Source organism: Perca flavescens, chromosome 11, assembly GCF_004354835.1.
Source record: "Perca flavescens isolate YP-PL-M2 chromosome 11, PFLA_1.0, whole genome shotgun sequence".
NCBI classification, from domain to species: domain Eukaryota; kingdom Metazoa; phylum Chordata; class Actinopteri; order Perciformes; family Percidae; genus Perca; species Perca flavescens.
The window spans coordinates 33,091,992-33,118,997 of NC_041341.1; the positions used below are offsets into that span (position 1 = coordinate 33,091,992).

Sequence of the window (27,006 nt, forward strand, 5' to 3'; positions counted from 1 at the left end):
TTAAATAGCACATCACATTACGTCTTATTATAATATATTTGGCTTTAAAATAATCTCTGTTAAACCTACATTGTGTAATTTCTTGAGTTGATTCTTAGCAAAAAAAACCTTTGTCCTTTCACAATGTGTAATGTGTGCGATGTTGTACACAATGTGCGATGTGTATTTACTTCCACCAACTAATCAAAGTATTCTTGTAAGCGTAAAATCTGCCATTCAGAATACATACTAGCAAGTCGTCGAATGACGGCAGCCATGTTGCGGCTGCATCTTTTAAAATACATTAGCCAAAGAGGGACATACCTCCGCCCTTTTAAACTCAGTGGCACCGTGATGAATGCCAGGGGGAGATTACTCGCCAGCGAAGCAAAAAAGAGAATTAAAACGACAACGCGACAGGCAAAGCAACAGGACCAATTGGAGTGGCTAGAACAGCTGCGTGTAAACAATGGAGAAACTAAGAGCTAATTTGGGGTTTGGCCACCGTAGGAGTTGAAATGTGTTCGGAATGGGAAGGGCTAGAAAGTAATATTCAGTTGGTTGTCATATACAATTTCACCACTAGATGGGAGAAATTCTTACCCAATGTAGCTTTAAGGTATGCATACGGATGCCTTACCATACAACATATTCCCCAATCGGAGGGAACTAGCATATCTTTCAAGGATTACTTCAGAGTCCATGAGGAGTTAGGGTAGATGTCTAGATGCCCATCATCGTACCACTGCACTACTGCTGCTCCACAACAATGCAAACTGCTCTAATTTCAGCCGTTAGAGATGCAGTGGGTACGTGGTAAGTAGTTTGAAAAAAAGGTTTGTGTATTTCAACATGCTAGCTTTATGTACATTATTTGTGTGCAGACTACAATGGTTGTTACAGTGGAGGAAAGTTTCAGGATAAAAACAGAACTTTTTATGGCCTCCACTGATAAGATGTATCTGTGAGGGGCTTAAGGGCTGTATGGAGCTTTAAAATAATCCCTAGCATATGTTTTTCTTCATCCAATACCTTTTTTTCCTAACTGCATTTTTCTTTCCAGAATCAAACAACAGTATCGTTGTCATACATATGCATTGTCTTTTTCCAGTTCGTCAATACAGCAAAATTGGTGATTGTTCCAGGGAACGTATTGATTTAGAATACATCATCATTATAAATCAGATATATATCCGTGAGAGCTTTTCCTAAGGCTCAGAAAATGAATGATGAATCTCAACTTACTATCTTTCTTGCCATATGTCGTTTTTAACCTTGCAGTGTAAGTAAACAAAGACAGATGCGAATGAGCCACCCGCTGCCCAACAAAACAGCCAGAAGCTGTTCCATCCACGGCACTGTCCTCCACCTCACCTTACCCAGCTGCCCTTGCAGCTGCACCATGATCATATTTGTGGCATGCACGTGATGATGACAAAATGTCCCAATTTGACCTTTTGGAGGCAAGCTGCAACAAAAAGAGAACAAATACTGTACCACAGGCCTCAAAGAACATACATTTCACAGTATGTTTTCTTCTCTGTCTCAGGTAATACAGTTCCAGTTTGTGTTGTCTCCACTCTCAATACATATCTTTACTCAGCGTGTGAAGGCGTGTCAGCACAGGGTGGAGGACAGTAGTCCGAGGATGTAGAGAGAAACCACAAGGAGCTGGGGTGTGGTCAGGGCGATGGCGGCTGACGGTTGGGGACGTTTCTTCTGCCGCGGTCCGTTACACAGCGGTGTGTTACAGCACGTGATGCAAACAGAGTTGAGCTTGCCGGTGCAGAACTGCTGGTAACCAGAAGAAGCAATAAGACAGGCTCCTGACGAGGCGCAGGACTTGCGGTAGTGTATCCCTGAAATAAAGACAGAAATACTAGATGCATTAGGCTTGTAATGAGAGGATTAGTTAGTGTGTGTGTGTGTGTGTGTGTGTGTGTGTGTGTGTGTGTGTGTGTGTGTGTGTGTGTGTGTGTGTGTGTGAGATAGGAACCAAAGGCAGAAATAGTGAGATGGAGGTATGTAATTAAGGTTAAATAAAATGTATTCTTTCATCAAGGGGAACCCAACATAAAAGGGAAACATCTCTGTATAATTGGGCTAATGATCCTTTTGCGATCGTAACACTTTCCTCTGTGCCTCTACAAGATTTGCTGTGACAATTATACACTTGTGTTGTGTATAATTAGGCCATGAATAAGAAAAAAGACAGCACTTCTTGCTTTTTAACTGGTCCTCTCAGTGGGTGTGACTTCTCTTCTCACTGTGTTTATATGTATCCAGAGGAACTTTATAGATAACACTTAGCCCAGTGGAGCCAGCAATGCTAACTAGCAGGCCAGTGATTTTCATCAATTAGTTTTAGCATGGACTGTGAACCTCAGACTTCTGGATGGTGAAGTGAAGGTCACTTGAATTTGCCTTCAAAGACAGGCTGAAGCAGAACTAAATAGTCTAGCCGAAATTGGCATTGGATGGTTACACATACGAGCCAGAGAAACTAAGGAATTGCAGGAAATCATCAGGTAGCTGTGTGAAAGAAGCAGGAGTCAATCAACCAGCAGCAGAACTGCTAACCTAAAATACCCAGGCATCAGCTGCACACGTAGCAGGGTTGAGGGTTTCTTCACCATTGAGCCATCAAAACATTGGATATTTAAGTGTTTCCATCTGCTATGTTATGTCTTGCACACAATATGTATTCAAAGGTTGTTTGCAATTTAACAAGGAAAACTGTTTTAAATTAGTGTGCCACTAGCTGGAAAAGGTGGGGGAAATTCAGCAGTCTTTTGATCTGGACTACAGCTCCCACAAGGCACCTAAAAATGATTGCTGAAATTTAAGAAAACAAGCATTTTTCACAGCTGACACACTGAAAGCACAGATATGACTAGGAAATGGCTTTTCCTGCAATCCTTCATATTCTGCACAGTGGAAAAACATTGAAGAAAACTTCCAATACAAGCACTCCAAACTGCAACACTACATAGACAGTTCTGATAACCCATGGGTCAAATTGACTCTTAAGGTGTGGAAAAATATCATTAGAGAATATAAACTAGAAGGAGATCTACTGTCTCTTAAATGGCGTGGATATGACTCAGACTTCACACCGAATAAAATGGACACCAGATTCAAAAAGTGGAGAGCTAATGGGGTAACCGCTCTATGCAATATTATGAATGGAAACATATTGTTTAGTTTTGAAAGGATTCAAGAAAAATATCTTTTGGAGAAACAGGATTTCTTTAGATATTTACAGTTACGGCATTATGTTGACAAAAAGGTAAAAAATTTAACCGAGGCTAATTCCAGCCTCATAGAACTGTTTAAAAGAGTGTATAAGTCAAATCTCAGTAAAGGGGTGATATCAGCCATATATAAACGCTTTATGGATCTTAAAACTCATTCAACAGCATACATTAAAACAAAATGGGAAAAGGAATCCGGGATAGATATTTCTGAGGAAGAATGGACGTTAATATGGAAGAACCAATGGAAATGTACCAGCTCAATGAGCTGGCGAGAGTTTAACTGGAAAAATAGTATAAGATATTTTATTACACCATCTCAATAATCTCATCATAGCAATAACATCCCTGTTTGCTGGAGAAAGTGTGGCTATCAAAGCGCAAATCACTACCATATCTTCTGGGACTGTCCCGGCATTAAAAACTTTTGGAAGGCGAAACACAATGCTTTACAGGTCATATTCTGTGAGGACATTTCTTTGGACTTTAAGACTCTGTATCTTGGAAATATACCTCAAAGTTGGCTGAAAGGGAACAAACACTTGATAAATGCAATGCTGGTGGCCAGTAAAAAGGCTATTACCAGAAAATGGCTATTACCAGGGTGTCCAACAATCACTTTATGGAGAGATATTGTAACAGAAATCTACAGAATGGAGTGGATTACAGCTCATGTTAACCAAAAAATGGAAACATTTCTTGAACACTGGCAGAACTGGTACGATTATGTCTCAGATGAATGGCTTGACTGTATTTCTTCATTATATTGAAAGTGATGTCTCCCTGTTTTATTTATATTTTTGTTATTATGGTGTTATTTTTGCTGGTTCATTTGTATATCTGTTTGTTTATCTCATCTCTTAACATCTATACTTGAGTAAGCAAAAGAATAAGTATATGGTTTGTCATAGAATCTGAAAAATTGGAATATGTGTACGTGAGATTCTGAACACTAATAAAATACAAATAAAAAAAGAAAGAATATGGCTTTTCCTGCAGAAAATGCTTGTGAATGTTGAAAAGCTAAATTGCTAAAGCTAAACTGGATTGCTGGCATAATTGTGTAAGAAGAAGGTGAAGTATTGAGAATAGTTGGAAAAGTGGGAATGGTTTTAATTAGTATGAATTTCATTGAAATGTTGAATACCAATAATGTATTAAACAGAAGTGGAATATTTCAGTTTTAAAAAAAAGAGAAGAAAATCATAGTATAGCATGCCAAAAAGTCATAGTATAGTATGTCAGAAAAGTAATAAAAGCCATATTAAAGCATGTCGAAAAAAGTAATTTAACTGTCGTAGTATGTTGAAAAAATGATAAAAGACATAGTATAGAAAGTCAAAAAAGTGATACCAAAGTCATAGTATTGTATGTCGAAAAAAAGTTATAAAAAAGTCATAGTATAGTATATCGAAAAAATTTCCCGTAAAAGGTCAAAGTGTAGTATGTCGAACAAAGTCATAGTATTGTATATCGAAAAACACATCACAAGAAGGGGCAGTCTGAACTGGGTATTGAATCTGGGTCTGCAGTGACTATTTGCCAGTTGACTGTTTGCAGCACTGATAACCACTGAGCCAGTGAGCCAGCAGCTGAAAGCAGTATTAGCATAGTATGTCGAAAAAAGCCATTAAAAAGTCAAATTGTAGTATGTCGAACAAAGTCATAGTATAGTATGTTAAAAAAAGTGATTAAAAAGGTCATAGTATAGCATGTTGAAAAAAGAGATAAAAAGTCAAAGTGTAGTATGTTGAAAAAACATCATGAAGAGACCAGCTAGGAGTGGGCATCAAACCTGTGTCCAAGTCTGCAGTGACTACTAACTGGTTGCTTGTTTGCAGCAGTGTGAACCACTGAGCCAGTGTGTGACAGAAGATTTCAGGTTGAAAACTGTAATAGCATTAAATGTCTATAAAAAACCATTACAAAGTCATAGAATAGTGGCGAAAAAAGTAAAATTATAGTATGTCGAAAACACGTCACATGTAATTCCCAGCAGTGCTCCACCTTACAGCAGAGGTCTAATGAGCCAGAACCTACTGTGTAAAGTTGCAATTAAGGCTTTGAATTATAGAATGTCAAGTTTTTTCCACAATGACGTCAAACCTTCAAAAGCAGGTACAGAAGTGGTCAGGCTGGAATAATTTATCATCTGCATGCAACTGAACTACAATGCACATACTGTGTAAGCACTAGAAAAAACACACGACAGATATATATATTATATATATATATTTGCCTAAATACAGCCACAGAGGGCAGGACATTTTAATACCAGATGAAAACATGAAACATGAGATATCCTAAACTTTGACACTAATCTAAAAGTCTGTTCCACACAGAAGCAGACTTCTTGGCCTGAACAGTGGGAGCTACACCACAACATCCGGTTTATCCCACAGCAATGCTCATTCCCAACGTTGTGCAGTTTTTAGTAATTAGCTTTTATGTCTGAAAATACAAAAGTGTGGCCTCAGGTGTTCATTATCTGGACTGAGAATGGCTCCCCGTAGTTACTGCTGGCTAGAGTCATTTGCATTCGCAGTCTGTTTTCAAGTAACTTATTTTATATATTATTCTTCATGTAGAGTTATTTAGCAACTTGCTAGCTATTCATTAATGATCGGTTAGTTTTTAATTTGATACCTACACGTTCAATTGTGAACCTTAAGTATAATCATCTATTGTGCACCCATCCGTGCCCACAAAGACATCCAAAACCTTTTCTGAGTTATTTCGATATCTCTCTATCTCTATCCTATTTACAGCAAATCTGTGCACAAATATAAGTCTATTTCAAGTAATTTCCAGTGACTGGATTCAATTTTTAAAGCTCCTTTGAAAAGCATCCCTCTCAGAAAAGTTGACTTATCTCCACCAGCAATAATCCCCATCACAATGAGCTTTGGTTAGGGAGCCGGGGAATTAAAGAGACCCTCAGCTGTGACCATTCCAGTTGGCAGAATATAATATATATATATATATATATATAATTTATTCTGCACTATAAAGCATTGATTTACTTGAAAAGCTTGTTGAAACAAGATGTTGATTAGTGGAGGGAGACGGTAACATTTGGCTGACATTTTATTTCAAAGGAATTCACATGAACTTCCAATAACCCTTGTAATGCATCCCTCTTTTCTCCACCCGAGTGCAACAAATAACAGGCATGGTAACAACAGAAGTACTGCATGCTCATTTAAATTGTGCATCTTCCCATGTTTTACATACTACAAATATCAGTGGAGGTCCCAGAAGGTGTTGAGTAATCCAATGGAAACGGTGTAAAATGTTGCAGAGTTCTGGAAGGAAATGGCCCTTCTTCTCACAAAGCCTGGAGAATAACACCTGACTCACACTGTGTTTAACATCAAAACATAACTAAACTCAGGCGTGTTGTATCCAGTGTGTGAGTTAGAAATAATTATAAATGCCTTTGTTTCTTCACGATTACTGTAATTTCACTTTTTACTTGCCTCAGTAATCTCATCTGTAGATCGTTTACAATTGCTCCAGAATGGGAGGTCATGTTCATATTACTCCTATCCTGGCCTCTTTTTTCACCGCCTACCGGTTAAATTCAGGATCCGGAGACTCCTTAAACCTGCATTCTATCGGAATTCCAGCAGAGGGAGACACGTGCGGTTGCAAAAGGAGGTCGGTTTCTGTAGAAGTCTATGAGAAAGTGACCCACTTCTCACTTGATTTATTACCTCAGTAAACATTTTCATAATGAGTTTATGGTCTCAATCGCTAGTTTTAAGTCTTCTGTAATACAGAATGATGTTCATTTTTTGATTTATGGTCTTGTTGATTTTAAAATCGACGATAAAGCAGAGTGTGTTTTAGGGTATGGCTATGATGTGATTGAGTCCTGTCTTATATGTAATATAACTATAGGAGAAAGATATATTTAAAACCTAAAGAAGCTAAATCTTACCTCAAATTATGTAGGCTAGCTTTCAGCGGCAGTTCCATCCATAGACAGTATATAATGGACCAATAGACCCCGTTGCTCTGGACGGAGACCAGTGAAGGCTATTAGAAGCACTTTTCCGGTGATGGCCAGCTTTACTGCGCAGCCTCCAACTGAGAGAATGTGACGTGAGCAACGTGTCTGAAAGTTGTAAGTCTTCTGGTAGCTGTGCCAAGAGAAATCTCAATCATTCCCAATCTTACAGATACGGAGACTGTAGGTGTATGTAAGGAGATAACATGGGCACAGGCTAATTATTGATCACTAACATGCTAGTTAACATTAGTAATTAAACCTAAACATCTCATGTAAGTCAAAACTGCCTGCGAGCTTCTCCTGTACTATACGGTAATTCCTCTACTATGCGACAGTAAGTCACTTGGTTATGACACAATCGTTAGCCTATTTTTACAAAAACGTCTGCTACGGAGCCATAACGTGAGGTACAAGGTAATGGAGCCTTTTATACATTGTCGTGTTTCTTTGGAACTAAACAACGGACAAGTAGAGTCTTCAAACGCTTCAGATGTAAAGTTATTTGCAGTCAAGTGACCTAAAAAAAAAATGGCGGTCAGCGGAATGCTAACAGGAGGTGATGGCCAGTTAGCAACAAAATGGCGCCATGATGGCTCGAGTTCTGAAGCGAAGCTTACCCCCTTGGTTCCATCCAGATTGCCGGTGAAAGGGTGTAACGTAACGTAACGTAGAGTGTAAGCAGCATTGCCAACTCTCAGCTAATGTCACAGTCAGATAGCGCCCAACAGTGGCTCCTCCCTCTCTCCTCCCTCTCTCCTCCCTCTCTCCTCCCTGTCGTCTAAAATTGTCACATCCGCGAACAGGATGGCTGCACCCGTAACGTAACGTAAACTCGACAACTCATAGCAGATCTCCACAAACCAATGGGTGACGTCACACATGCTCTGTCCATTCATATTAACAGTCTATGGCTGCACCCTTATGTTGTCAGCAGATCTTTGAGGTCCTCAGATCAGGGCTTACTGGCTGTTCTTCATTGTAAGCTGAAAACTAAAAAGTGACAGAGCTTTTAAAACCATTGCTCCTAGACTGTGGAACGCTTTACCACACGTTTTAAGAGTGGCTGCATCTGTTGAAATCTTTAAAAAGCAGCTAAAGACGCATCTTTTCAGTCGGGCGTTCATTTAGCCACATTGACTGTATTAGTTTGTATTTATGCTTTTGTGTTTTACTAAGATTTATTGTGATTTATTGTGCTTTTAATGATTATTAAACTGAAATTCATGGACCTGGTGAACTTAAATACTACGTTAGTTCTGTATAAAGCCAGAAATAATCTACTTCCTCCTAACATTTAAATTATGTTTCGAGAAAGAGAAGGGGGTTACACCCTCAGAGGCGATCTTAATTGGAAACAACCTACCTGTAACACAGTAATGAAAAGCAGGTGCACTTCTGTCTGTGGCGTGAAGTTATGGAACGCATTGCCAAGGGAATTAAAACATATTGCGAACGTTTTTAAATTTAAAAAAGGGTATAAAGACATGATACTAGATAAGTATAGAAATTGAGTATTATTGTGTGTGAAGGTGGATAATCATGTTGTTGATGATAAACATCATTACCATTATGGTTGTCATCATTAATTATGATATTATTTACCTTAAGATGGCAATTGTAATATATATATATATATATATATAAATATATATATATATATATATATATATATATATATATATATATATATATATATATAAAAGCACTGACCCTTAATGGGTATATGTATGTATGTATGTATGTTTTTGGGTTTGTATGTAGGTATGTATGTATGTATGTATGTAGATGTAGGCATGTTTTTAATATGTTTTAAAAATGTGACGGGGGCGTTATATATAAGCTGAAGCTTCTGACCCTACTCTTTGGTTATGACCAATAAATTCATTCATTCATTCATTCATTCATTCATATTGATTTGTATTTATTTTTGCCTGTGAAGCACTTTGTAACTCTGTCGGTGATATGTGCTATATAAATAAAGCTACTTACTTACTTTATATCTCTAACTTTAGCGGTGGCGCTAGCTCTTAAAGGATCACACGTCCGAGAATCTCTGTTGTTTCCGGCTCAAACCTTCAAATGTCCGTTGATATTATGAAGACAACTCAAAAAGAAACCTGTGGTACAAAGTAAGACAACCCTGTGGGCATAACAAATGGCTGTATAATCTGTTGGTTTTTATCTCAAGCAGTAATTGGAAAACTGCGAGACACGGTAACATGGGCAGTCAGTGGAAAATGAGGTGCCGTATAAGTAGGAAAAGTCACTGAAAGAGAATACAGATTTGATGGCTTTTCTCACCTCAAACAATCACTTACCATATGATCATATTAAGTTATCTTTTTATACTTTTCATAGTTTTTTTGTAATTGTATTTCAAGTTTCAACTTTTTTCAGACTTTTACTTGCTGTGTATTGTGAAGAATGTTACATCACAACCACATCACCAACTCTCTCTTCAGCTCTTTAACTTAAAGACACTTCATCTGCTTTCAGTTCTTACACTTCCAATGACATTTCAACGGCTTTCAGCCTCGACAAGTCCACTGACACAACTTTTGCTCTTCAACTGACAGCTCAGGCACTTAGACATTTTGACAGTTGTCACAGCTTTTATCTTTTTCAACGACAGTTCAACTGCTTTCGGTGCTTACATACAAAGTCACATCTCAACTGCAGACTGAGCATGAAAATATAATGCTTTCAGCGATTACACTTGAAGTGATTTTAACTGAACCCTTTGTAGTGCTTCAGTTTCAACTGACACTTGAGCTGCTTGAAGTTCTCCAATCTAAACTAGAGGACAATAGACAATAGGAGGAGTATTGGCAACATTTGAAATACATACCAATAGGGTTGGGTACCGAAACCGGAATCGGACCGGATTAGAACGCAAATTCCGGTTCCTCATTTCGGTTCCACTTAACTTGTCAAATGAAATATTTTCCCTCTGTTGCTCCGAAATGGACGTAAAAATATCACACTTTCTCTGTAGTCTACCGTTAGCTAGCTACTGTAAATGTAGTCTACCGTTAGCTAGCTACCGTAAATGTAGTCTACTTTTAAAATGCCATATTTTCCCTCTGGGCTCAACAAAATGGACGTAAAAGCATATTAACCATTCACTGCACGTGATCGCTAGTAAACAGATTACACTTTTTCAGTTTTTCAAGAATCGCTTTAGGAATCAGAATTGTTTTAAAAGTACCGGTTTGGCATTGGAATTGTAAAAATCCAAACGGTACCCAACCCTACACACCAACAATATTTATATTATTATTTTAAGACATTCTAACCTGTTTACAGTGTTTGCATCTGCAATTTTTAGCATTAGTGAGCACAGTTTATTGTCTTTCAAAATGTAAGGTGTGTCTCAATTTGGATACTTCCGTGATGTACATGTACACTTACATGTAGTACACTGTGTACACATGTACTCACTTGTACTGTGTAGGGCGTACATTTTGACAGTGTAGTGTTGTCTCAAATCATGCACAGCTGTTATGCACTGACCGGAGATGACTCTTCTTCTCCCTGGTAAATTGTCGCCCAATAATATGACTTGTTTTTTCTCACTATCTGACTACAGTATAATTGTACTTACTGACACATGTATAAATTACATTTCCATAGTTAGGTTTTTTCGCCATTTCAATCGCAAGTTGGCCCGCAATATTCACAAGATTAAAAATATGTTGGGTGTCCTGTTCTGTGTCCTGCGTTCCACAGAAACAATTGAATCGCCTGTGTTTGAGTTCCATGGCTGTGCAGGTGCTTTTAACAGCTTTCCTACACTGATAGTGTTGTAAATACATAATCAAAATTATAATTTTTGCTCTGAATAAGGAAAATCTCTTTTCCTGTGTTTGTTAACGTACTTAACTAATACCACATATGTAAGCTTGAAAACAAAAACTATTAATACTTAACTACTTTAACCCAAACCATCATCTTTTCCTAAATCTAACCAAGTAGTTTTGTTGCCTAAACAGGTTCTGTGCTCCAGGGGCTCCAGATGCAGGGGCACTGATCGCTCGTGTTGCTGGAGATTCCTAGGATAAAGCACAAAAAATTGTGCATAACTTCTCGTAAGATATCATACAAACCGTGCCTACCTGCACCCACTGCAAAAAAAAAATCCTAAGGCCGGTTACAAGTTGGATGCGTCGCGCGAGCGTGTCAGCTGTGTGGCGTGTCCGTTTTTATTTCGGGTCCCGTGTTAACAGGTTAGAGCTTACACGCTGCCTGCGTGGCTCGATGCCGCGGCGAAAACATGTGCCTGCTAGAAATAGAACCGACGGCTATTTTTCACGCTACACGCAAGCGTGTTGGAAGCATTTCCAGGCAAAATAGAATAGGAAAAGATGTTTATATGTCATTTAGACACTAATACATAATAATAAATGACATGTTGATGTTTGAAAGTCTCTAGGTTTTGATATAAATGCAGATATAAATGTAATAAAAAAAAAGAAATCGATTTTCTAATATTGCACATGTCAATACAGAACGAAATATTCTGTAGTCTATTTTGCTGTCAATACTGCCAACGTTGTATTTGCTGTAATCAAATCAGTATATATTTATGTTTAACATGGTATTTCATTTCATCAATGGGAAACATCCATGTGTCCAGACAAGGCTAGCAGCAGCAGCGCCGCGTCAGACACGTTTCTGGTGTGTAAAGACATAGAAAAATCCACGCAGCTGACACGCAACAGAAACGCCACGCTCACGCCACGCAGCCAGTGTGTAACCAGCCTAAAGGAAACACTAATTATCATTGGCTGCTTCCCTAGGTGTATGTAACAATATCATTTTCAGTGACTATTTTCTACTCAAGAACTCCTCCAAACGGTGTCAACTACAGATAACAATGTACCACCAGAGTGAAATATTACTTTTCGCAGCACATCCACAAATGGAGTGCAGCTGCCCAGGCAGATAAATGTGTCAAGACAGTGCAGCACTTTGAACACAATGCTAAAACTGTGAGAAGGAGCGGCTGTTATTGAACCACTCTACGGCAAAACTCCAGCCGAGCACAACATATTCGGTTGTTGCTTTTTCTGACATCCTTATTAATGGAAAAGTTGAAGAGACAAAGTATATTACTATCTGTTATCTATTAGTCCCAACTGTAAAACATCCAAATTATTCGTGATGTTGTTAATGGTCTAATATTTGATTTTGATGATGCTGACATTATGCATTGCCAGGAGAAGTGTTCTAACTGAAATTCAGGACAAATACACACAAACATCCCTCTGGTATATGGTGATTATATTCCATATGTATTAATTATGAGCATGGACAATAAATGCAGTGACTTGCCGCATTTGTTGAGATAATATCACCAAAATGAATCTCAGTCAGCACAACAGGAAAACACTCACTTTATAACATTTGAAGCGCTTAGGGGGGATTTCATTTAGTGTGTGCATGGGACTTTGAAGATTCAGCACTTCAATCTAAATCATGCTGTTAATTTATGGGGAGAAGGGTGAGATCTCTTATCAACTTTGGAGCGCTGAGAGAACTTTAGTCTAATGAGAATCAGCATGGTCGGCTGCACAGGGAAGAGGGAGCTGTCAAATATGTCCGATAGTCTGGAGAACCTTTGATTGCTCTTCTAAATGAGATTTTAACCAAATAACAATAACAATCTGTCTGTGGTTTTGAGAGAAGGCACAGAATAGTGTCAAGACAGGCTTTTGGTTCCTAATAGTTATATAAGTTAATGTCATAAATGGCAGTAGAAAACTTCAATTTTCAACAGGTTTTTTTGTATGTTGCTATTAAATAAAGTTTTAAACAGTGACTGGGCTGCCCTTGACTCAAAGACAAAATCTCTTCCTTGGATTGAGTGGTGCATCACCTAAAGTATGTTAGACTGTCTATCAGTCTGCTCTGTGGACTTTATTATCCTTCTAAATCAAACTTGACTAAGCAGTGAAATCAGATGGCAGTTGAGCCAACATAAAGATGTCATCCAGATAAATGGTCAATTGGGATAATAAAATTGATAGCAGGTATTTTTGGTGATAAAAGCCTGATTTACATCAAGAAATAAAAGTCCTGAGCACTTGGGAATGCCTTTACTTGTAATTTCTTGTATTATCTTTATGTAACCAGGATGTTCTCTTCTAAAAGATCTAAAGCTCTTTTTCAAGGCAGTTCTAGCCAAAACTGCAGCACTATTATGTCACACCAACCCAATCAGAGGAAACAGAGGAAAACCTAAAAGGCATTGAATCATGTACAGCATTAAAATACATCTGGCTCTTTGTTCTCGCAAAGGTCAGCGTCAGTTTGATATTGGGCTATGGTGACAAAACTCTTTGTAAAGTTAACCCAAGTTTTACAGTCGCCTCTCCGTGTCGTCACACACACCTTAACCCCGCCGTAGCTGCCAGTAGCTCCTCACAGGACACTGATTGGTATGGACCAGGGTGGTTCCGCCTCAGATAGCTTGTTTTTATTGCTTTAAAGCTATTGTGTGTAGTTTCTGTCTGTTCTAAGTAATGACAACAAAACTGTCGGCGCATCCACACGCAGTTGCTAGTAGCCAAGGAGGACACGGAGGATCAAAAGAACGTGATGGACTCTTCAGAAGAGGTCATTATCTTCACTCGAGCTTCTGCACGCAGTCGCCAGATGACACCATTTTGTGAACATAGCCATACTGAGAAATCCAGAGAGAGTTTTGTGGAGCTGAAAGTCTTAATTAGCTTTGTATCAACTAATTTGGCGATGGCTTTAATGTAACAGACGTTCATTAATGTAAAAAAGTTGCGCACTAAAGCTTTAAACCAATCACAACCCTCCTAGGTGGCTCTAAGCCCCGATAGCCGAGATAGCGAGAGTGGAGGGACATCCGGCGCTTGAGAGACTCTATCACAGCAATGTACAATCGTGAGCCAGACTACTTGAAGTCTGACAAGATTGATGTTTGTGTGATCTTGTGATCCCGCGATTCTAGCGAGATCTCTTGATATTGCGAGAATCCAGCTGTCGTGCAAGGTAACCTTTATTCAAAAGACATGTCTGACTAACTCCACTTGCTTATACTACACTGTGCTTTGAGCTAGATGCTAACGTCAGTGTGCTTACATGATCACAATGATGTGCTAACATGCTGATGTTTAGCAGGTATAGCGTTTACCATTTTCACCATTTCAGTGTAGCGTGTTAGCATGCTAACATAAAATAATTAGCACTAAAAGTAGGCTACAGCTGAGGCTGATGGGAGTGTCATTAGTTTTATTGGTAGTTGGTCATGAACCAAAGTTTTGAACATATAAAATATTGGCCTGATGATGACACTAGAGGAAAATTTAAGGGATCACAAAAGTCATTTCAATTCATCCTGAGGGGAACATGAATGTGTGTACCACATTTCTACGAAACAAGAACATCCAACAACAATCATACAACATTTCATGCCAATCCCTCAAATAGTTGGTCTGGACCAAAGTGGTGGACCGACAGACCAACAGACCTGCAGACAGACATTGCCATCCCTAGAACAATGCCTCTAGCATGGCTAAAAATGCTGTCATTTTCAGAAATTGAGTTTTGACGTCCTCACGTCACTGCAGTGATGTGATGGTGAGGATACTGTGACATCACTGCTGACTGTGGTTTTCGGGTGCAACAGACTAAAACAACTTTCACAAGACGTTCATGAAGGAAAGCTTTTCAGCTCTGAAGTAATTGCAAACTTTAGTTAAGAAACCTATGATGTTTGAAAAAACCGTTAGCATACATAGCAAACACTCCTGAAACACTCATTTACATTTTTACAGCCCTCCAAATCACACAATCGCAGCCATGCCCAGTCCCTCTATTTAACCAAATGAATGTAAACTACTGTGACTAACCACATTTTCATTTCCTTTTTTTCCGATAAAATAAATTAAGTTTTGCAAATTGCAAAAAGCTCATTTAGATAAGGCATGAAATCAGGAGGAGACAAGCGCAGTCGCCGCTTGTCTCCATCCTGCTTTTTACTCAGTTGTTTCTTCGTCTGTTTAACATGAAGAACAGTGTGACACTAGCTGGGACAAAGTCGCCGGTTGCTATTTGATCATCGGAACCGGTCTTGTCACTGTGCATCTGAGGAGTGATAATGTCTCATGCCGCCTGAGGCTATGAGCACACTTGACGACGCCAACCCAGCTGGATTTCCAGAATCACATGATTGACAGGGTCATTACGAAACCTCACCACCTCTCACTGTAGGAAGGCTGGAACGCCCCTCCTGACTTCATCTTAGACATCCTGATCATCTAAATACTTGATATTCTCATGAAAGCCATCGAACGATTTGGTTTTCCTTCTTGATTTCAGACATTGAACCAGTGCCCTCAAACAGCCCAGATACCCCAACAAACTATTTAGAGATGAGATGCAGAAGTTCCAGGTGGTGAAATCACTTCACTTTCTGTAGTTAACTATCTTCACAACAAAACCCTATATAATTAGATGCTATTGATCAACTTTCATCACCATGCTGCTCTGACACATCAACCACTATTGTTTGACTTTGAGACTTTTGACGCTTATTTGCCCTGGCCTGTGTACATTTTCACTGAGAAGACAAACCGTGGGAGGGGACTAAGGCACACTGCAGTGACACACAGCAACTGGGACATATTCATCTGTATGACATTATACATTTAAGGCAGTTGGTTCAGTCCTTTATCATGAAGATATCAGTTAGCGTTAGTCTGCTCAAGTATGAGCTGCTCAAGGAGGTAGAGTTCTACTCTCGGGTTATTTGTCAACCTAACTAACTGTGCGATTTCATTTGCTTTCTTTTATCTTCTGAGGTAGTGCTTGTTCCGATGTTGCTGCTGTCACAGCAACATCAGAGCTATAATTGGTGCTAAACAGATATTACAGATCTAAAGAAACTTCTATCTTTGCTTTAAGCTACACTTATCCATATTTTTCATATGAACAATCAATCAAGTGGCGCTGTAGCGTGACATCAACATGACAACATTAGCAAAATTAGCAACATTAGCATTCATTACAAGTCATACTTCTGGCCACCTGACAAATTTAAGCCCAATATTCACTCTTCTTTTATCAGTGTTATGGTCTCCACCCCCTGAGAAAACATATCTCGCTGCTAAATGTTGACATGACAGACCTCTGAACCTCTTAGTTTAGCTGTTCGATTTCCAAGTGGTGTTATCAACGGCCTGAGACTTAATGCATCCGGACGCGATTGGACAACCAATCAGAGCAATGACACATGCAACACAGCGCTGAGTGACGGACAAATGTAAACAGACTACAGTGTGCAGAGATGAGCTGTGATGGTGTAGAACCAACATGTCTTTGAACGAGTGTTGCCATTCAAATTTGAAAATAGTACTTCAACAGAAAGTTCCACATCAGCTGCAGCCATCTTGGTTGTTTTTGAAAACGCCTCATCTGCGCTTCTCTTTACCAAGCTAGGTTTATGCTCGCCAAAAATGACATCATCAATTATTTTGCATAAAGCACGAAGGCATTGCAAATTGTCATCGTTTGAAACCCGCCCCATATTAAATAAACTGTTGTGATTAGCCTGGCCAGGGCCTGGTTGCCTGGAAACTTGTCTGAAAAGGAGAGGGACCAGGTGTACTGTACCGGAACAAATAAAACATAAGCTCGCTGATTCATCTGGTTCCCAGTTAGTCGGTAACTTTGTCTGTCTGCTGTTTGGTGCTGAGCAGGTAGTGGACAGTGGGTTCATTATAGCTTTTTCCACTGAAAACAGCTGCCTGCTGAGGCTGGAAATGAGGTTGAGGAGATCTGCAAAGCTGAAAAAGTGAATTTTGGAGTGAAATATGTTCAAACTCTCTGTGGTGCTGAGAGAAACTGCACTGTTATGTGGTAATAATTATCTGTGGGCTCGTCAAAACAAGTGACCCTTTTTACATTACACACTCATTTGATCTATTGTTGACATTGAAATATTGCTTAGTGCAACTTTAAAATATAGTAACTTTGTTATAATAATTGATCAATTCTAACTATAATCCCATGCTTTTTGGTGTGTGTTTGTGTGTGTTATGACATTAATTTAGTCAACAAAGTGCCTCTGAGAAAAAAAGGGTGGCCAATTTTATATCCCTCATCACAGTACATCTTAATCCCCCTTTAAAAAAGGGCATTTAAATGAAAGGTGGCCTGCTGGCGGGTGGCAATCATCTGTCCTTTAAAGACAGTGAGAGGAACAGTCCTCAGCAAGGTAACAGCATCCTTTTTTTATCATTTCTCAAGATAGTAATCAGTGGTGAATGGTGATGATAGTATCAGAAGATGGGATAGGAAACCAGCCTTGTCTCATGCTGTCCAGCTGAAAAATAGCCATCATCTGATTGCAGGTTGTTTGTGCGTCTCTCTCTTCATGGTGGATTGACAGAGGATTTTCACCTTGAAGTTCTGCTAGCCGGCCTCTTTCTCAGCTGGAGAGCTCGGTTGTAAGGGCAGTTGGTTTGTATAATGCCTTCCAGATACAGGCAGTCTAATCTTTGACAGAAAATAGCCCAATCACAGGGCAAGTACCCTTAGGAAGACTCAAACAGCCTCACTGATTTATATTCTTATACTTCAGCACATTGCACAGAGGTTTCAGTGCAATTGTGAATGTATCTATTTCATTTCAAATAGCGTTAAGGTGTGTTCAGTTGTATTTCTAAGCCCTCCTCTTCATGCAGAGTAGCCATAATGATAACACTGGGAGATAAAGGCAGGGACGAACATGAGCATTCATGCAGAAATTTTCCTTTTAAAGAACTGTCGACTCTATAATGCAGTGTGCCTGCCCTTTGGATTGGAACCACATTATCAAAAGACAGGAGCTTATTGCTTTTGCTCATCAGCACCTGTGGACAGAGAAGGGAAAATGACCCCCAGTGTTCGCTGGGTGTGAAAATGATGTAGATCTAGGACCTGGTTTTGGAAATATATTCCAACCTGCATGCACAGAGGTTATTCGTCTTTACTGAGTAAGTTAACTAATGTGCACAAAACAAACATACTGTGAGTGAATTAATGTAAAAGACAGGTGCTGCAGAATTGAGGGGATATAATTAACTTCCCACAGCCAGACTGGACAGATGTTCATAGCTTCACATGTTTAACATTGTCCTTTGCTAATGAAGGTAAAAGACACTGACGAACAAGCCAAAGCTAATAGATGGAAGTACTCTACTATCTGATCAGTGGGTTGCACTTGTCTTTCCGTATTGTAAAGTCTGTATTGACTGATACTGGATTTTTGGGTGTTTGGTGTTTTAAGCTCCCAATGTCGCCTTCCAGGCAGCATGGCAATGGTTATGTTCAGGGTTAAGGTTAGGGTTAGCTGCCTGGAAGGCGACGTTGGAGCCTTAAAACACCATCGAGCGGATTTTTGAGGCCAATACCGATATCCATATTTATGACTTTTAAAGGTCCCATATTAAGCTAATTTTCAGGTTCATACTTGCATTTTGTGTTTCTACTAGAACATGTTGACATGCTTTGATGTTCAAAAAACACTTTCTCATACCGTCTGTTTAAATATATTCAGACAGACAGTATGAGAAAGTGTTTTTTTTCTTCTGAAAACAGCTATCTGCTGCTGCTGATGACATGCAAAGTCAATGCAAAGACGGGAATAGACGTGAATTTGCGTTGGACGAAATGAACAATGCGAATGGCGAGACGCGAAGGCGCACAATTTGCGCCGTTCTCGAATCCGCGTGAGTTTAAATATTTTAACTCGAGCGATCAAACTTTACGAATTACGCGGTGTGTGAACACAACATAAGTGTACAGTTACTTAAATCCCAGAATTCACTTAGAAAAAAGGACATGTTGGTAGAGTGGGCGCCCATATATAGAGGTTTACTCCTCAATGTAGCGGGCCAGGGTTCGACTCCGACCTGCGGCCCTTTGCTGCAGGTCATTCCCCCTCTCTCTCCCCTTGGCATCTCTCATCTGCCCTACAAAGCAAAAAGGCAGTAACTGCATTTTTGGTCAAAAATGAGTTATTATCATTTTCATGACATTCAAGGCATCCTTTGTTATGTGACAACACATCTTATCTGAAATGTGTGTCGTTTTGGAGAAAAATGGTAGTCGTTTGTACAGTAACTGCAAAAAGCCCTAGTGAAACAAAGCAAGAGTACAGTAACATCCATTACTGTATTCTTGTTATGTTTTACCTAACAAAAAATATCTGTGTTGCTGCGCAGTGAAGTTACTGTTTCCATGGTGAACACAGACAGCTGATTTCGTGTCATCCTCACAAGACAGTTTTAACATTTGCGATTTCACCCTTCTAACTTCACACAAATTTTGTTTGAGATGGCACAAAGCTGGGGAAAGAAGATGGTCGAACTGGCGTTGAAAAGAAAATACCCGGAGAAGGATAAGTAACAGTGACAGATTAAACATTTAGAGGCTAGGCTATCACAATATAAACACCTGTCAGCCGCCAGGGTGGGACTTCCTCTCAGAGGTCCATTCAGATAGCATTATGCTAACAGGCGATACATAATAATGTGGTCCTATTCAAAATAAATTGTCCCCATTTGGGCCTTGATACAGCTTAGCAATGTGAGACTTTAAGCAGCCGTTTCAGCACCAGAACAGCTTCTGGGTGGAAAATATTGACCTAAAATGGTCTGGTTTTGGTATATCTATGTTCAGGAAAACAAATGGTTCCAATTATTTCAAATACAGTGTATCTAACACACCCAGAGCCCAAGTTGTGGCAAAATAGTTTTTGGAGAATCTGTAGTTACTGCCTTTTTCCTTGGTATGGTGCCACATTTTTGGTAAGTAATACAAAGCAAGAATACAGTAACTGCAAAATAGGGGTGAAATATCAAATTAAATATGAGGATTGATATGTACAAAGAATAAGCTAATATAAAGTAATAAAAACAGCCACATGTTCAATAATCTACCTACAACTACTTAGCTGGATTACAGGATAACTTTAAGTCATTTTTCTCAGTTCTGCACTCTGCGTAGTTACTGCCTTTTTGCTTTGTAGGGCAGCATAGTCCTCAGTGGCAGCTGCCGTCCTGGTAATGGCGACACTGTTTCTTAATTACATCAAACCCATTTTGGACATTATTTTATCATTGTATCGCAATTTCTTTAGTTGATGCTTTTAAAGCTGGACTCTATTATAAGATTAGCAGGATTTGAGGTTTCTGGAAAGGCCTGAACACACACAGGGACAAGGACATACAGCAGCTGGCAACGCATGCACAGCATGAGCTGATAGATTTTCTCCTCAGATGGAAATGGAATAGTTTGCATCCATGACTTGTATTTCAAATACTGACCTGCAGCTAACCCTTTCATCCTATAATAATACTTACAGAGCGCCGAAGGGCCTGTTCCCACTGACCTGAGATCAGTTTGATTTCTGCTCTCAGCTGAGAACCTGGCTTCCGAAAGCTTTCCTTCCTTGTGCTGTCTTTGTGTTGAAGGGATACTTCAAACATGCCGGCAATACAAACAGTTTCCTTCCAAAACATCCTTTTTTTGAGAAACATGACAATATTTCCATTAGAGCTGCAAAGAACAATCGATTAATCAATAAGTTGTCATGAAAAGAATTTAAACAATTCCAGCTTCTTAAATGTGAATATTTTAATCTCTCTAATGTCTGACATTTTTAAATATCTCCAAGTGAGGAACTTAATTTCTTCTATGCAAAAGCAATCAGTCAGGATTCCTACTCTCTTGTCCTAAAAAGAAATTATGACAAACAATTGCAATGAGAGGGGGTTGATTTCATCAATATACTGCATAACTGGCTTGCACGTGGCTCTAAAGAAACATTGATAGTTAGGCTGGAGACATGGAGTGCGGACTTAAAAGAGGACATTTCAGAAAATGACGGCTTTGGGAAACACTCATCCACATTTTTCACCCTTTTCTGACATTTTATAGACCAAACAACTAATCCAATCATCGAGAAAATAACCGACAGTTTCATTAAATATGAAAATAATTGCTAGTTGCAGCCCTAATTTCCATCGATCCAGAATAAATATACTTGTCTGAGCACTACAAAGCACAGTGCACCCGTGGCCCGTGGTCTCCCCCCCCCCCGCCCTCTCTCTCCCCTTTCTCACCTAGCTTTCCTGTCAAAAATGAAAGGCGGAAAAGGCTGAAAAAAATATTCTTAAATAAAATGTAAAAAAGCACAGTGCACCCCAGAGGCTGTGGCTGCACAACAGATAAACTAATCCTGCTCAGGAACAACTAGAGAGACACACACACACATCACTCCTATCGCTTCACTTTTAAGGTATGTTAATTAATGCCAAAAAATAAACTAACACTACTCTTCAGATTATGAATCGAGTTCCTTGATTCAAGGTTGAAATCCCAGATCCATATCACCACCCAAATCAAAATCCACTTTCTTTCAATTCTTGGATTGAGGCCAATCCATCCAGATTATACTGGAGTCTGTTCTGCTCTGAGATATCTGGACGGGAAAAAATGAGCAGAGATGGAAACACATTTATGAAACAAGCTTGGAACAAGAGACGTGGCTTACCATCATCCTTGACCAGAACCTCCTTCTGGCACATGTCCTGCACATTCACCGTGCAGTTAACGATGAACTCTGGCGTGGAGCAGTCGTGTGTCATCTCCTCACACTGGTAGCACTGGATCTGCAGAGCCAGCCCTGCAACACACACACACACACACACACACACACACACACTGTCAAATTATCCAGTAGTTCCCAAAGTAGCCCCAGGGGTCCTTGAGGGGGTTTTAGAGGGTCCCCAGCAAAAAGGGGAATTATTTTGTCACTACAATTTCATCCATAAGTAACACAATGACAGAATGTATGTCTATTTAGGTCATGGGTTTCATCCCCTTTCTGGAATTAAACATGTAAAGGCCGGGACACACCAGCCAGACGGCCGACTGTCGACAGAAAAGCCAGTCGAGATGATCAGTCGGGTCCCCGAGGTCCAACAAACTGCCTCGGGACACACTGAGGCAACACCGACTTAAGAAACGTAATACGTCTCCATAACAGCAGGTGGCGCTACTCTATTGTTGCCAAAGAAATGAAAACCGGCAGCTGATTGGACGAACGCGTCACATGGGTTTGTTTTCTCCGGAAATTCAAAGCCAGACTGTCATGGCGATCTCATATTGTACTAAAATAGTTCACTGAAACATGTTTCTGAAAACATTTAAAGCGAGAAATAGGCCGTGCAGTTGCTGAATCTGTCTTCATTTCAGATCGACAAAGGTCAGTTGAAAAGATTTTAAAAGATTTTCGTCAGATTTTGAGAGACTCTAGTCACCTCATTCCGCTCCCCATTTCCGGGTGAGTCCCGACTGCCCTGCCGCTGACTGACCATGTCAGGTCGGCCAAAATGAACGCAGACGGCCCCCCAGACTGACGACGGCACGGCACACACCGAACAGACTCGAGTCACCGACCTCGCCAGACTGTCCAACGGCCGATTATCGGCCCTGTGTGTCTTGGCCTTAAAAGCAAACATCCTTTCAGATGGGGGACCCTGGGACGAAATCTTATGAAATGGTGGGGGCCCGTGGTCTAATTTGTGTCAGTTTAGGGCAGTGTTGCTAACAAGCGTTTACCTATACTTAGGATACTTTTTTAAAACTCTTAAAACAGCAACCCAGCTACCTCACACAACTAGCCAAATTGTGCATTTTCTGCTCAAAACCACATTTTGTTCATTAAATACCATTTAAAAAAACATACATCACAACTCTTCATACACTAACTCTATGAAAACACAACAAACCTGACTCAAAATCATATCATCTGGTCAAAACACTAGCACGTCTCCCCCAAGAGGAACATATAGTCAATCAAAGAACAACTTTCTAAATACTAACAGTTGATGACATTACAAAAACTGCATTGCTTTTCATGGTTCAGTTCTACCTGCATACATTAGACAATGTGAAATCCATTGCTTTTTGTAATTCAGTTTCCTTTTACTTTACCGTAAACCACCCTATATTCTTGGCTTGAGGGTCAAATGTTTGCATTTTCGGCAACAAACTATGTAAAAAGTGAATGAGTCATCTATACTTTATAGAATGTACAGTAGTAAAATGACAGACTTGCCGAACTAAAAGCTTTACTGTATTAGCACCAGGAAATTGCAGTCAGTGATCAACATATAATCCAAGCTATGTGGCTTTTGATTCAAAATTTGTAAAAAGTCTAATACAACTGTGGCCAGGTTGGCTCAGTGGGTAGAGCAGGCGCACATATAGAGGTTAGAGGTTTATGCCTTGACGCAGAGGTCCAGGGGTCTCCCCCCCTCTCTCTCTCTCTCTCCTTTCTCACCTAGCTGTCCTGTCAAAATAAAGGTGGAAAAAGCCCAAAAAATAATCTTAAAAGCACAGAAGGGAAAGAAAATAAAAAAGCATAGTCCTGTTCTAATCTAATCTAAAGGTTTGAGAGCTACTGGTTTAGGGGGGCCCTGATGTAACTTATCAATTAAATATTACTATCTTTTAATGATATCTCTTTGGGCAGGTTATATGGCCTCCACCATCCCATTGCTCGTTTTTTTTCCTTTACACACTCCATTTATTTCCTCTTGTATCATGAATAAAGAATCATTGAGTTTCATCTCTAAGTGAAGTTCACTTCCAGTTTGGGGAATATTCTGACTTTGGGTTTCTTGAACTCCGACCATCTCAAATTGATGTGACAGACATGCTCAATTATTTAGCTGCATAGAGAGTTTCTGGCGCTACATTTATTTTAGCAGCATGTTGTTGCAACATTTCAGCACGTCTCGCTCTGATGGCTGATATTTGATTTTATTTAGAGTGAACTCACTTCATTCAGCGTCCTTCAAAACACTCATTTATTCTGAATAGTAAACAGTTTTCTATGTACCAATAGGAATTCCTTTAAGACCCAATACATTGACCGCCCAGTTAAACCCATTGTTATTGCTAAATTACAGCATGCACCGTATACTGTATACAGAGCAGTCATCATTTGTGTTCCTATTAAGGAATTTATTTTCTGACTCAGACACCCTACACGTACATCTATACATCAGGTTAGGTAAAACAGCAGAGCAGGTAGGTAGCCTGACACTGGCAAACATATGGCGCGCACTGGAGATCCATGGAGCTCTCAGCAGCAGCCTCATGCTGTCATTAGAAGCCACTAGGAGTTCTCTAATGCTGCCTTGCTTGTAACGACACCACAGGTAGGCAGTATAGTAAGGTGTACAATACACTCTAAAGAGTGAGATCTTCACAGGTACAGAGCACATGCTGAACTTAGGACACAGCATCGACTTAGAAGTGGAAGTTAAAGAATAAGCACCTGGGAACTGTATGTGGGCCTAAATGTAAGTTGCATTCCACTGAAAATATGTACCATCTTACTTTATACCATTCCAGAATGAAATATTCTAATTTTTCCACCACTTTTAGTTGTAATGGAGTATTTTAACATCAGCAGCACTGGCCGAGATTATCCAGACTAAATCCATCTGCTCCTTTCTCTGATTATTGCGGAACATTTACAGGAAAAGAAGAGAGGTGGCATTCAGGGAGACATTTCACTGTTTAAAGTGCAGTCAGACTGCTTTCTCCATCGTTGGTCAGCAGTTAGGCTACATTAAACTTCACCTGGATCGTCCCAGATAGGCACGTGAGCGCGTGCCACAGCGAGCTTGAGACTAAAATCTCTCATTGGTGTCAATGGTGAATGTGTGGCAACCGATACTTTTATATCTATTCAAGGTTTCCCCTCATCATAAAGCCGTAGAATAATAGCCTATAAAATGATGAACATCTGAAATATGCTCAACTTTAAAGAGAAGACAACGTCGGATCAGCGCGGACCTCTCCAAGCTGCGCGCGCTCCTTCTCCAATAATAATAATAATAATAATAATAATAATAATAATAATAATAATAATAATAATAATAATAATAACGAACGGGTTTGGGAGTTTTGGTGTCAAAAAGTGTGCCTAAAAAGTCGCGTTTAATCCCGTGCAAGTGTTGAGACAGAGACGCTGTGTGTCCATACCTGAGCTGGAGAAAAAGAGGAGCAGAGTAGAGACGGTGAAGAGCCGCATGGTCCGCTGACTGAGACCGGGAGAAGAACCATGAGAGGCGGGGGTTAGCCGGGTCTGAGGCCGAGGCGCAGGCACACAGCGGCGGCTGGCAGCCTGGGAGCAGCAGGACCACGAGAGGCGGAGGTTCGCCGGGTCTGAGGCGCAGACGCACAGCGGCGGGCAGCCTGGCATGGTGGTGAGCCTCACACCTCCTGCGACGCTTCACCTCTCTTATCCGCCTCGCGCACACGCGCACGTGCACGACTGTATGTGTACAGCGTCATCTAAAAAGGTCACTGTTTTGATAGCGGTGCTGAGGAAACTCCGATGTGCGTTATGGTTTTCAGTGTCGATGGCAATTTTATTTATACAGCACATTTCATTACAAGTAAACACACACACACACGTTTTGAGTTTGCTTTTTTTATCAGTCTTTTTATTGTATTTTCATATACAGCAAACAACAGATACATAACAACCCACATCCCACCCACCCACATCGCACCACTGCTATGAAGAAAAACGGACTATAAAATAATAATAAAAAAGAAATAGGAGGACACCAACATTCACATCATACAATGTCATTAGAGTCCATCTGTTCGACCAGTGTAAGAACAGGTTGCCAGATATTACTGAATTTAAAAGTATTAAACAATAACGAATTTGTTCAAGAGTTAAATAGTGCATAACATGGTTGATCCAGTGTTTAAATACAGGTGGAGACTTATCCTTCCATTTTAATAAAACAATGCGTCTGGCCATGAGAGTTGCAAATGCTATCACAGTTCTATCCCATTTGTCTATACCAAGTTCTTGTGGTACTACTCCAAAAACGGCAATGACCGGTGATGGGTCAATATGAGTACCTAATGCTTTAGAAAGAAAAGCAAAAATCAGCCCCCAAAAATCAGACAATTTAAGGCAGCTTCAAAACATATGTGACAGAGTGCCCGGCTCTGTATCACATCGATCACACTCTGGGTCAATATCAGGTGCAAATCTGGCCAACTTTGCTTTTGACCAATGTAACCGGTGAGTAACTTTAAACTGGATAATTGTATGTCACAGGCAGATAGAGGATGACTGTATGTTATTGAGAGCAGCCTGTCATAGCTCGTCTGATATTTCTGTATCCAGCTCTCCCTCCCATTCATGTTTTAATGCTGTCAATGGCTTGACAATGATTATCCATGCTGAGTAGAGAGTACAACCTGCCAACAGCCTCCCCAAGACAAAGGGGGTTTTGAGTTTGCTTTTGAATGTGGACACAGTTGTGATGGACCTCAGGTCATCAGGCAGCTTGTTCCAGAGAGCGGGGCCATTATATATCAATATCATACACAGTATTACTATGGGCAGCACTATATAGTATGATGTTATTATTACTATGGGCACTTTATATTATGTCATGTTGTATCCCATTAGATTTGCTGCTGCTGCAACACACTGATTTCACCATCGGGATCAATAAAGTCTCACAAAGAGTCATAAAGAGGCTAACTGGCATTCAGTTGTGCTCCTCTGACCGAGCTAAATCTGTCTCATACAGCCAAATTACTGCAGCATTTTCATTTGCTTTATTTATAGCTCATCATTTTACAGAAATGAGACCATAAACTGACAGGATAGATTCAGTGCTTTCACCT

The 27,006-nt window shown here is 39.9% G+C and overlaps 1 protein-coding gene across 1 annotated transcript; it reads right to left on the reverse strand.

The window, feature by feature from the left end:
• Positions 1 to 1,296: 1,296 nt before the first annotated feature.
• LOC114563688 (ly6/PLAUR domain-containing protein 1) lies at positions 1,297 to 25,549 on the reverse strand. The gene is made up of 3 exons (XM_028590482.1): positions 25,330 to 25,549; positions 21,821 to 21,952; positions 1,297 to 1,838 (listed from the first exon to the last, which is right to left on the reverse strand). Exons 1-3 carry the CDS (start codon positions 25,547 to 25,549, stop codon positions 1,597 to 1,599), a joined length of 594 nt encoding a protein of 197 aa, XP_028446283.1. The 3' UTR covers positions 1,297 to 1,596.
• Positions 25,550 to 27,006: the final 1,457 nt, after the last annotated feature.

Excerpts from the sequence above, each read along its gene's own strand:
- LOC114563688 (XM_028590482.1), bottom strand. The coding sequence starts at position 25,549 with ATGCCAGGCTGCCCGCCGCTGTGCGTCTGCGCCTCAGACCCGGCGAAC. Across the intron at positions 21,953-25,329 it reads CCTCTTTTTCTCCAGCTCAG|GGCTGGCTCTGCAGATCCAG; the intron begins GTATGGACACAC and ends TGTGTGTTGCAG. Across the intron at positions 1,839-21,820 it reads GGTTCTGGTCAAGGATGATG|GGATACACTACCGCAAGTCC; the intron begins GTAAGCCACGTC and ends TCTTTATTTCAG.